Source organism: Neltuma alba, unplaced genomic scaffold (genome assembly GCF_004799145.2).
Source record: "Neltuma alba isolate B1F8T4 unplaced genomic scaffold, ASM479914v2 tig00013081_pilon, whole genome shotgun sequence".
Classification (NCBI taxonomy): domain Eukaryota; kingdom Viridiplantae; phylum Streptophyta; class Magnoliopsida; order Fabales; family Fabaceae; genus Neltuma; species Neltuma alba.
The window spans coordinates 165624-179101 of record NW_021637411.1 but is presented as its reverse complement, the minus strand read 5'-3'; the positions used below and the strand labels follow the sequence as shown (position 1 = coordinate 179101).

The 13478-nt window shown below is 35.5% G+C and overlaps 1 protein-coding gene and 1 pseudogene across 1 annotated transcript; both read right to left on the bottom strand.

Annotated features, from left to right (window-relative positions):
• Positions 1–1000: 1000 nt before the first annotated feature.
• LOC114734186 (zinc finger CCCH domain-containing protein 31-like) lies at positions 1001–5942 on the bottom strand (annotated as a pseudogene).
• A 1838-nt stretch (positions 5943–7780) lies between these two features.
• Positions 7781–10830, bottom strand: LOC114734185 (non-structural maintenance of chromosomes element 4 homolog A-like). Its single transcript, XM_028921735.1, has 7 exons — positions 10689–10830; positions 10323–10403; positions 9806–10058; positions 9622–9712; positions 9056–9272; positions 8852–8943; positions 7781–8145 (listed from the first exon to the last, which is right to left on the bottom strand). The coding sequence occupies exons 1-7, from the start codon at positions 10828–10830 to the stop codon at positions 8080–8082; spliced, it is 942 nt and encodes a 313-aa protein (XP_028777568.1). The 3' UTR covers positions 7781–8079.
• Positions 10831–13478: the final 2648 nt, after the last annotated feature.

Sequence of the window (13478 nt, the reverse complement as noted above, 5' to 3'; positions counted from 1 at the left end):
CTTTCATCTCAGAATCACTTTTTCATAAAATCTATTCTCTCCAGAATCTATTTTTCAGAAGCTATTCTCCAAATCATGTGTTTAGTTTTATCCAAAGACACCTTATATGGACATGCTGTGTGTGTTTGCCCTGGGAAGAGAGTGAAAAGCCATTTGATAGGCCCACACCATACCCACTGTGGCCGGCTCTAAATGCAAATTCGATCAATCCGCTGGGGCCAACCACTTGCTCGTCATCCCCCGATCATAAATGATGCTACCTCCCTCAAGATATTGGAGGATTTGAAATATCAAAACAAATTTATGGATTCTGTTCTTTCTTATCAGACCTTGCACAGAAAATAAATGCTTTTTAACCTGTGTAGCCGTCGGCGATCTCGCCTGATGCATGCCAAGCTTATTTTTTATTTTTTCAAGCCACGGATGCAGATGATAGACATTTTATTTTTTCAAGTTGATGATACAAGATGTTCGTTGGCCATCTAATTATCAACGTTACCAAAAAGACGACCAAGCTACAAAGCCCACCAAAATACCGCGGCGACCTCCTAAATCAATAAAATGAACCATGATTCTTGTCGTCTTGTAACCATTCACACCCTGTCCAAGTGTATTCTTTCTTTTCCCTCTCCGTTCACATCAATCACACCAAGTGAGACCAATGCCGATGTATGACTGATATGGCCAAAAATGATATGGAGATATTATTTTGACTACTAATAATTCTAATATGAAGCCAACGATCTAACAGATTAGAATCGAAAAACACGTCACCCAAAAAGAAAAAAGGGAGCTCCGTACAGGAAACAGTACCAGTCATTAGAAATCTCGGGACAACAACCTCTAGCCAATTCAGCAAACCTAAGGAGAACATCTACATATTCAATCGAAATCTAAGATTGAGAAAGCCATGCCAGCCTTGAAAAGAAAACAAGAACGAAACTCCGACAATAGAATTTGTCAGTAACAGTTGCAGCGCACAACAAAAATACAACCCTGGCTACGAAAGGGCAAGACAAATGCACCTACCCGTTACTGTTTTACGCAGTTCAGTAGCCCCATGTGCAAAGTGACATCTTTCTCCGAAAGTACAAGATCCTTTGGCGAAGTTCTCACACAACTTGGTCTTATAATTGCTTCCAGGGGGGGCTGGCGCACCAGGAACACCAGGGATTTTAGGCGGCGCAGACATTGAGATGGTTGCAAGCAACTCTTTCACCATGTTACTAGCTTCCTTAATTTGTTCAAACGTTCCCTCAAGTTCAATGTTTCTAAGATTCGGATCTGACTCATGATCCCGAATTGATAGTTTTGCTCCTGTTTGCCGACAGATCTGCTTGGAGTTTACACCACCCTTCCCAATGATTGCTCCAGCTAAGGATGCTTCTACACTGATCTTGGCAGTGGCATTGGCACCAAAACTAGCCACAGGACCAGGTGGAGGCTCCATTCGACTGGGAGCAATACGGCCTGCAATGGGTCCCACAGCACGATGATCTTCTACTGAAGCGATAGGCTTGCCAAGTTCCCATTCACCATGTGCAAAATGACACTTATCACCAAATTTGCAGCCTTCTGCAGAATTGTATTTATTGCATATGCGAGTTTTGACAGCAGGATTGGAGCCATTATGTACCAGCGGTGGGGCTGCAACATTTCTAGAAGCAGCAGGAGTAACAGGGCTAAATTCATCATCTGAGCAACAGCGTTATAGCCACCAGGAACATAGTGCAAGAAGTGGCAACCCTCCCCAAAAGGGCAGCCAGCAGTGCTGCAACGAAGAGAGAATTAAACAATCAGATCATGGCAATAATTACAGCATATAAATCTTAGTCTAACCCCTTCCCTGCAGAGTGAGGTAAAGGTGTTAACTCATTTTCAAATTCCTCAAGTCATCGTATAAGAATCAAGTTTGAAAAAAATATAAACCATCTGGCAAATCCTAAAGGAACGGAATAAAACTTCAGAGATACAAATAATAGGTGTTCTGCTATATAGTCAAATAGATACACCATAAGCATACAATACGCTCGCACCAAGTTCCAATCCAGGGCCTGTGACTCCATACATGGGTGACACAGATAAACAGTAAAATCAAACTCCAAAATAAGGACACATAAACGGAAACAATTCACCAAGCACACGAAAGGGAGATAGTTATAGGTCATAGAGGACATGTTTATCTACACTTAAGAGGCCAGAAGCAAAGATTTGATACAGCCAAATCTTTTTTCTTTTTTTTTTAAATCAACATGAAAAGGCTTATTTCTCTTTTCTTGATCTCAAGCATTAATCAACTGCCGGTTTCAGCACTATACTGTGCAAGACCAAAATTTTCAACAAATTGTGCTTCATAATTACCATAAAACCAATAAAAAGTTCAAATACTTAGGCTTTGCTCTAGATACCACAGACCTGGTTCTGATGAAACCAAACCACCATTGCCTTTCACTCCAAAAGGAAACTCAGAAGTAACGATTAGACTAAATATTCAACTAAGGCTACATTGTTTGGACAATGATACCACTTTTACCATCACTTAGATAGTGCACTCTTCCCTCTAAACCACCTAATTAATCCAAACCCAAACTTTAACGGGCAACAATCAAAAGATTCTACTTATACAGCCCATTCAAAAGTTATCTAATTCCATTAGCCTTGCATGCAAAGGTATATATGATGAGTACATTTGTCCAGCTTAGCTTCTCAAAGAGACGAGTTCAAGGGTGCAGTTAGAAATTTTCTCTAAACTATAATGCTACAATTGTAGCAGCAAATGCTGAACAAATACTCAGGAAAACAGTCACATTCATCAGCAGCAAAGGATCCGACACTCTCAACTGAAATCCAGGGGAAGAAATTCCAACATCATTGTAAAACCCAGAAAGACATCACGGACCTCAAGTATCATATTGTGATTCAAGAGGCTAAAATTTATTAACAACTAAGAATCGGCCGGCAAAACTATAAAATAGAATGCAGGCAGCTTAAGTAGCTCACAATTATGCAACAGAGTGCATGCAAGCACAAAATCACAACTTCCTACATAGGTTAACATTTTCAATCAATATATACACCTAACTATATCACCTACAGTGAAGATTAAAACAATGCTAGAACTGAATGTGCAATTAAACTGATAATGCTATAAAGTTGTTGCCATAGCAGGAGAAAATAATCACGACTGTCACAATAAGTGCAACGATTTCATAGATACAACGATGGCAAAAAATAACAAAGAGCATTGCGTTTCAATACACACCTAATTCCTAGATAAAAGTCTGATGCAATCAGAAAGAAGATTAGGATACAATACATCTAGTTAAGGTTGAATATGAGAAAGGGCGTATGTCTCTTCAATTCTAAAGAGATCGTGCGGAGCACCACAATACAAAAATCCAGATGTATTTCATGTTGATATCATACCTGTTCCAACTGATCAAAGTTCATTGTATTAACTTATTACTGGCTCACCAAGTTAAATGTGGTTCATAAGCCGTAGAATCCACTAAGAGCTGAGTATTAGCATTAAATAGTGCTTAATTGCGTGGGACACATTAATACTATAAAGCTGTAAGGCAAACATGAAGAGGGCAATTATCAATTTATATTCGCATAGAGGTGAGCGCTCAACACCAACTGTCCAACATAGGTGTATATTATCTTTTCCGTACTCCATAAAAACAATATTCTGTTATGACTTGATTAGAGCAGACAACAGTATGTACCTGTATAAAAACCTCCAATAATCAGGTTAATTTGCAGAGTTTTATAACAGTTGCACATTTAATTATTAAATTAACTTATAACATTCTTTTGGGAAAAAAATAACTGTACACTTCAAATATTTATTTAGATAAGAATAGATTAGAACCTGAAAAACTTGGTACAAGGCTTCGATTTGCTTCCTACACCAGTTGATAAGGACTCCAATTCTGTTGCAAAACATTAATTACTTTTTCTCAGTTAATATTCTCTTGCTTATTGACTTAGAACATTTTATATGAAAATTGTTAACGCTTCAAATGATATGTTATTTTCAGGTAGGCAAAAGTCCATCTTAGGTCCCTAAAGCTTCACACAAGTTTTGAATTAGTTCAACAAATTTATTTTGGTTCAATGTGGGTTTCAATGTTTTGTGATATTTTTCCCTGGCCCAATAGTTTCCCTAACGGAAGTATCTGATACGGCTCATGAACATCAACATATCAAGTTGAACGCAGATGCAGACTAGTACAGAATGCTCCAACTCATCATTTTTTTTTTCCTTTCTCCAAATAAAAACTCCCAACATGCATTTTAGAGTTTAAGCAATTTCTCCAATCCCTAAACCCAAATGCTGCAGGACAACTTGTTACAGCTTGACCTTATGTACTCAGTCTGGCATTAAGGTGGTGTTCCACATCGCTGCAAAAGAAACTCAGATCTAACCTGGATTATGAAGAATATGGTATAAAATCAAGAAGGAAACACTAGACGTCTTATATCCAAGCAAAAGGGTTATGGTATATAAGCATTATGGGAGCTATCTCGTGCTGTCTACTAATAGTTGAGTCAAACACCGACAAATTGAAGCAATCTCGAGCATTGATGGTAGATGTGGAATGACTGCAGCGCTAAATTGGACATCACTCGGATCTTGTAGGTAAATTTAATTGTTGTCTTGAAGCATCAGCAACATCTTTGGCTATTCATTTAGTTGGTTTAACCTATTAAGGATTGAGTACCAGAGTGGGAGAGGTTGTTTAGCCCTAAAGTACACCGATTCAGGGATTGTATTGAGATGAATAGAAAACTGTCAGTTGGATATAAGCTGGCACAACTTGCACTCGTCAACTTATCCGATATGTATGTGCGTGAAGTCGAAGCATAATTTAACTTTGAAGGTGACATTGAACCAGAATAAAGTTATCAGACTAAATTAAAACTTCAGTTGAGCTTTAGAGACTAGAAATGGACTCTTGCCCTTTTTGAGTCATCATGAAAGGAGAACATGTTTAAAGTTAATCATTTTCATTTTAGCTGACAAATGAAGGCAGTGTTTTTAGCAATCACGGATATTGCAAATTGTGGCTATCACAAAAGTGAAAGGCAGTAAATCTTCCAATAAAAATTGGTTTCTTTCCTATCCTGAACACAGACGGTCTTCCCATTAGTTGATGGACCAATTCAAAACAACTTTACTTACAACTACAGGTATGCTTGCGCAAGTGGAAAACATTACCAATGCAAGGGTAAACCTAGCAGGGAATATTACGAATGAAAAAGTGGACTTGGGGAAAAAAAAATTCAGGAATAAGACTGAAAATAATACATTCTTTGCAAATTTTCAGCAAGGATTTAATTTCCAAATAAGCTTGGACGGACGAGACTCTAATTTTAAAGTCCAAAGATTTTTAATTTACGCGAGAATCAAAGGGTAGCTGAAGAATAATTTCAGATGCAGCTTACCAACAGGGAAGGGTACTAAAAAAATCCAGCTCGGATAGGCCGAAGCAAATAATCACCAAAGAAAAGCCACTAAACAATAAAGCAGAAATAAAGATGCTTCTAAAATATGAAAATCCAAATACGCGAGACGGAGCTAGAATAACTCTGGAACATGTTAAATATGTGAGCAGAAAAGGATGGAAACTAAGAAAAGCAAACCTTGCTTGGTCTTCTTGAGGCCACCGTTAACGTTGATGCCAGCCTCCGGCCTCCCCCTCTTACGAATATCCATTTTAAGAAAGCAATGGATCAAGATCCGAATAAAAATAACCTCAACCGACAAGCACACAGACAGCAGATGAAAATATCGCTGGAATACAGAAAGATCAAGAGGATAGCAGTAGCAGAGAGGGATAAGCTGGGAAACCCTAGCCCTAGAAGAGGGTTTCGAAAGAGCAGGGCGCTGAGCTGCTCTGGGATGTGGGGGCTTCGAAAGGAAGGGCAGGGCTCGTCGGAGAGGATATTATTAATAATAAAATCGGCCTATTATTTATTTATTTACTATTTTAGTGACCCAATAAATAATTGACATTAGGGTTTTCAGTTTTTACTCCACTGTTAGGAATTACAGGGGTTTGCCACCGCACCGACTTCAAGTGAGGAGGGACTAGGGAGGGCGAGCCTTTTTTTTTTTTTCTCCCTTTTTTTTCATTTTATTAACAGCCATTAAGGTTGCTTCGACGTCACGACTCGCGACTCACGGACTCTGTGATGGAGCCGTTAACTTTTGCTGACGTGTGTGCAAATCTAGCCCTACAAAAGAAAAACACTAATTTCACGGCCAAGGGAAGTGGGTGAGGTTAGGATTATTTTACCGTCCCTCTTCCATTTGTATCCTATTGTGGATTAGAGGCCTGTTGGATATCTCAAAACTGTAGTTTCAAAAGCATTTTTCGTAAACGAGATATCTCCCAACATATTTACTTCGTAATCCGTAAAAGCACTTCTGAAACCATTTTGGTTTCTATAAAACATAGATTATTATAGTCCCTCTTCCCAAAAATTAAGCCTAATTTATAATAAAAATATCAAATTTTAAGATTACTGTGCATATACTACTTTTGATTCTTAATATAAAAACTCATTCAATTTTTATTTTCATCCTAAATATAAGACCTCAATTTATTGTATCTCTCATATTTATCTATTTTTTCTCAAGATAATCATTGTAATAATAATAATTCTAGCTAATACACTTGATTAGTAAAGATATTTTAGGAAAAACAACACATATCTATTACAAATAATCAATTTAACTAGTTTTTTTTTTAATTTACTCAAATTAGTTATCTAGTTTTTATATTAAGGATTAAAGATGGTGGAAGCTTTTTTGTGGCAACTAAAAATTTGTGCAGCTGGGAACGAAATCCAGGGCATTGCACAGGACCGTTCCAACACTAATCAGGGAGATGTTTGAGCTTTTAAAGAGCAAGATGCATGATCGTGTAAAAAAGAATAATACTATTTAAAAACATTATTATTGAATATAACTAATTCATAGTAATGACAAGTGTCAATATTTAGTAATAAACAATCAGCCATTGATAGCATAAATTTTAAGACTTTGAAAACACTAATAAAATAATAAAAAGGAACGAGTGCATTTCCTGCATTTGTATTATGGGCACGCATGTGTCAAAATATATACTCAAAAGTTAGTTAATAGATTATATTTGATATTAAATATAAAACATCAATTCACCATATTTTTTAATGCTCATTATTGTTTTCTAAACTAATTTACTAAACTTTATAAATTAATATAAAATTTAATATTATATATAGATATTTTAGGTAGATCATTCTATTATAATTAATTTATATGATTTTTTTAATCAAATTAAATTAATTAAATAAATTTTATATTGAAAATACAATAGAGAATATTAAAAAGTAACTTAACAATAAATATGTATTTGGTCATTTAACTTTATATAAAGTTTTAATTAGGTTCCTTAACTTTAAAAAGTATACATTTGATCATTTAATTCTAAAATTGTTAGACTAAATTATGATTTTTTGTAACATTTATAGTTGTTTCGATGATTAAATTTAATATGTTAAGTTGTTAGCATTTAAAATGTTTTATCAACATTTAAGGTCTTAATGTCACCATTTTTTTAAACAATTTCATAATTAAAAAAACTAAATATATACTTTTTAAAATTAAAGATAAAATTAAACCTTACTTTGGCCATGTGGTGCTACCAAATCACGGGCGCGCTAAGCAACAAAAGAACTTGTTGAAGAGAAGGCTTTATATTGAGCTACCTTTATTTTTCGGCCAACTATATCGAACTACTGGACCATATTTATAACTTCTAACACACGTACATGATGGTGAATGGTGCGGATATACATAATGCATTCCCAACAAAGGGTGGCTATTACTGAGGACAGTGCAAAACTAAAACAAAATAGAAACCAAGATGTAAAAATCTGTGGACAGCACACGTTCACCAGCATCACCGATGCCTTGGCCTCCATTATCAGTTTTCCATTGCCAATTTGCTAAAAGTCAAACTGGCGAGTCAAGCAACACTTGGCCATCTGTTAATAATAACATCCAGAGCTGCTGCCGCCGTCGAATCAGATGATGGTTGTCTTCCTGTGCGGCATCATCTCCTCACCAATCCCAACAGTGCGGGTCATCAGCTGAGAATTTCACACAAGACATTAAAGAAGACATTAAGCAAGAAAGAATTTGGAGTTTCATATAAATTCGTTCGGCAAAAACTTATGATAAGATAAAATGTACATTAACAGGAATTAAATTGTGTCCTTCTTTGCACAGATGGCTTCCGTTAGGAAGATCACATATAATTATATTACGATGAAGAAAGATACATACTGAAAACGAAACTCAGAAGTACAGCTAGCAACATGATGGCTTCGTGACAACTTAGAAACCCATATGATCATTTATATTCTAGTGCGAAACATGTAATGCATGTAGAAAAACTCGAGCTTCTAGGATGAGCCAGATATTCCTGCTCTGTCATTTCCTTCTGCCTGCCTAGCAAATCATTTGCTGTAAGCAGAGCCACATGATTGCTAAGGCCAATATACAATGATCCCACAATTAGGAGGTGTTTGGTAGTAAAAAGACGTCACCAAGCAGTATCAGTCCTTCACTATTATTAACTATTTTATATGCAGAAACCAAAGAACATGTATAAATTGTAAGTTCAATTTTTCCTTCTATTTCATTCTCCATATTCAACAGTCCTTTTAATCGTCAATGAAAGAAAATAAAGCAGCAAATTTAATACCCCTAAACAGCTGGCAAAATTAAAAATACCTCTAATTAAACACAAAAGAAAAGCAGTGAAATTATTTACATACAGCTGCTTCAGAATACCTTCCAATCTTTAAAGTCAAATCGGAAGACGAAGTGGCTGTGAGCAACTTCCCCGGAAAGAACTTCTGTTGCAGCAGGAGCGTTTCTTGGTGCTGGCATAAAGCAGGTGCATGAAGAAAAGTTATAGATAATATCATTTAAGAGATAAATAGGTAGACGGCAGCGAGTGAGAATAGTACTGTAAGAATTTTTGAAGTTACTTACAAACTAGTTGCCATCCATTCTCATTCATTTTTATCTCGGCCCTTCCATCTTTGACTAAAAACGAAAGAGCAAATAAATTCTCCACTGTCTGGGCAAAAGAGTTCCTATTCAATACCAAATTTTCAAGTTTGACAACTCTGTTTTCCCTCAAGATATTAAACATGGTTGACATGTTTTCATCCGTATCAACTATCCTTTCCGTTGAACAACCATCAAGCTGCACAAAAGTACAGTTACATCGGGAAACTGAGATAATTAAGAACCGATAACATAAGGATGACTAGTTTTGTATCCTAAAAAGTAAAGACTGTAAAGAAAGCGAGATGCATGTACGTGTTAAAATTCTTGAATGATTTATTTCCATAGTAACTTCGGACACAATGCACCACACCTTTATTATGTTCCAACTATAATAAAATGGGTTATAAACGGGCAGAAGATTAGTAGGAAGATTACAGCACTGGAACTAAAGACAACAATCTGTACATGAAAGAAAGGTCTAACAAAAATCTAAATCTCTTCCAGCCAATTTCTGTCTGGCAAAAACTGCAGACTATATGTTTTACCTCTTCTGGCCGAGCAATTTGAGTTGATCTCATTCGCTTTCTTCGATTAACTGTCTTTCTCTGATTTATTTCAGTATCCATGGGGCCAATCCTGAAGAAGAAAAAATCGAAATGAATATATAAAGGAACGTAACAATATGACAACAAATAACAGGACAGAGAACCCTTAATGTATTAACATTACATGGTGCTGCACCCAGTAACTCCTTTGAAAACACCTGATACAGCAACTCCAAGATCCCTCCATCGTATTGAGTTCCTGCAGTCCTGAGCGCTAGCATTTGATTCACATCGTTCTCCAAATTCGTTCAGGATATGCAAGACAAAGTCTGAAGGAGTTAATCCATCATTGACGTGAGCTTTCACAGACGATACCAAGCACTCGGTGATGTCCAGAAGTGCTTTTGCATCAGCCACTTGTTCTCTGGGTTTTCTAACTGAAAGCAGGGAGAACAGGCAAAAGAACAAAAAATAAAATCTCATATAGCTTGCATCATGAAACAAAATAGGCAGCAACCATATACACCGGCATTTGACACCAACAAAGGAAACAATTTCATATGGACTCAAAGGTCATCGAATGTTTATTTGTTATCACAAAGTCATTTGATTCTGTTATTTTGAAAATATCCAAAACAACTAGGACTGTCATCCAACATCATGAAATGCGGTCGATATCCAAATAAAGGAAAATTTTATACCTCGTTGATGTAAGCTCTCCACATCTCTAAAGATCAAATCAAACTTATCAGTGTTAGGGCTTGTTATGTCTTCGCTGTCATCTGCAAAATAGCAAGCTGCTATTTAGTAGTTGGTGCCGAGAAACAGGAGTCAACAAACACGCGGAATCTGGATTTTTAAAGTAGGTTTAGTAAATCACTCAATCAAGCCTGGCCATTGCGATAACTTAAAAAAATAGCAAGGCAAGTCGGCCAAAAGAATCACAGGGAATTGGAAATTAAATTGTGCGTTCGAGACTTGGGGCCCAAGGAACGGTGTGAAATTCTAAACCAAACACGGATGATGCGGCGAATACGAAGAGAGAGAGGTAAACATAAATAAGTTACCGTGAATAAAGTTCTTCACGGACTGGTAGCGAGAACGAAGATCTCTACGTTCTTCGTTGCTTTCAGAAGCAGAGGCGGGGGTAACGGCCGCTTCAAAACCAGCCCTGCTAGCGCTCAATTCATATTTCACTGACCTGGCCATGATTGTGTGATCCCTCCCTCGGTTTTCCTCGGATTTCAGACGTGATTCAGGGCACTTCGGAGTTTTGGGTTGCAGGCAAGATCAGCGAAGCGAAGCCTGAGAGACTAGAACACAAAGACGAAGATTAAGAGCCGCTTCCATATACTCGGACACGCAGTCCCACGCACGTGAAAAACATTTGTGCTCCTATTTATCTTTCTTAGAAAGATCGTAAAATTTTTCATCATAAGTGACTGACCTTATATTTTGTTATATCATAAAGGAAACGCATGTAAGAAAAATAATTACAGAAAAATTTATGTCATGAATTTTTTTGTTTGCAATAATTTTGATATTTTATATTATTAAACTTATAAAAAGTTAGATTATTTATAAATCACAACATCTGACTTCCCTTTATTTTTTTGAAAAACGTCATAATCAATTCAAGTAATTTTTTCACATTTCATGAAATTAAAGTCCTTTCACATACTTACCGTATACTCTATTTTTTTCTTGAATATTTTAACATAGTATGAGTATTGAAGAAGTGGGTACAATTTTTTTTTAAAGAATTAGTTATAGCAATCCCGCAGTTTAATGATTAAAATTTAATGTGAAGAGGTAAAAATATTTTAATAAATAATAGTATTTTGAGGAAAAAAATTTAAAAAAAATTCTCAAAAAAATTACTGTTGAATTTTAAAATTTCAAATCAGTATTGATTATTACACTTGTAAAAAAATGATTACACTTGAAAAACAAATAACAACATATTTTTATAGTAATTTCTAATTTAAAATTTTAAAATTCAATAGTTATTTTTTTGGGAGAATCCCAATTAAATCCAGTCGAAATACCTAAATTCAGATTTTTTCAAAATTTAATGCAGAGGATATAAGAAAATGAGACATGATGTTTAAAACCTAACCAAAATAGTTATGTGAATTTTATATTTAGAAGTGAATGGAGTAACTCGAATGATATTATATTAATGTATATACACAAATAAACATAATTAAATGCAGTTAAACGCAGTTAATGTTAGAAAAATAATGTTCTTCCTCTTTTACTCGTGATTAATTAACAAAAGTATTAGTCGTGGTCCGTCCTAATTTACTGTCTTAATTCTCTCGTCGTTGTAATTTATTGCCCTATCTCCACTAGAGGATGTCCCCAAGACATGATTCGTACTTCCTCTGACATTGCATGTAAGTGACATTTTAAAGAGTTTTTTTTATTCAAAATATAATAATAGCCGCCAATAAAACTTGATGCAGTTGGAAAGGAAATCAGTTTATAACTCAAAAGGTGGTAAGTTTAAGTCCCGAACCTTGTTGATTAATGATCTGTAAGCTCTCTAATTTTAGAGGTATGTCTTGGCTTTGATGAACCTGTAACACCTAAATCATTTAATTTTTGTAATTGTTTGTTGGTTATTCATCCCTTGTAATGGCAGTAATAATATTTGTTTCAAGTTTTACATCGTAAAAATAACCATAATAATTTTGATGAAAATCTAATATACACAATTAGGTTCATCTTCCCATGATGAATATAATTACTCTATATTCAATAATATTATTACAGTTTTTAATATAAAAGCTAATTGAGTAATTTGAACACATTAAGAAAATCAGTAAGCTTGTTATTTTAATAAATAGGTGTTATATTTTCTAATGATTAGAACAGTTATTTAATGAAATATTAAATAAGTGCAACTACTGTAAAAATTATTTTGAGAAAAAAATAGGTAAATATGAGAGATAAAATAAATTAGAGTTGTATACTTAGGGGGTGTTTGGATACCCCAATAATCATTTTTCAAAAATACTTTTTTGCAAATCGAGACAAACTCTTCTACATATTTATTTCGTATATCGTAAAAGTACTTCTGAAACCATGATTTTGATATTACTCAAACACCCCCCTTAGAATACAATTGAAAGTTAACCTATTACCAAAAAAAATTGGTAGTATTTTCTAATGACCGATTCGGATCCTAGAACCACAACGAAACGGGGGAACCATTTGTCATCTCAAGTAGTCTTTCATTCAAGTAGGGCCTCTTGGCTGCATGCCTGACGTCTCCTAGTGTATTCGTTAATTAAAATTTCCCACTTCAAAAGAAAAAAAAAAAAAAGTTCATCCAAATATATAATGCTGGCCACAGCTACTTTTCTGGAGTTTTCTCAGAAGGTCTCGGTTTGACGTTGGCTTTTCAGATCAAGTCTTACTTTGTATGGAACACCAGAGATGATAGCTTCATACATATAATTAACTGTGACTTGGCGGATACAATTTTTCTGTGAAAATGATGATCCATTCCATAATTGCTCGCACAAGTGATAAAATTGGTCGCACTGCGTGATCATGCAGCATCAGGCATAAACTTCTCGTGCAGAAGCAATCGGAATTTATCTGGGTGATCAATTACCACCCTTTATTCCTCTGAACTCTGTTTTTAAGACAGGTCCTCTTTTTCTCACCCAAGTGTTTAAAACATAGATCAAACTTCTTTTTTGATAAACAAACATAAATCAAACTTGCGTGCGAGTGCTTTTAATACGAAGCGACGAGGGGAACGGGGATTCTTGCAAGAGGTCTCACTGTGATTGTCAGCAGAAATACGCTCGTGTAAGTTACTGGGGAGAAGAAAATTATCAACG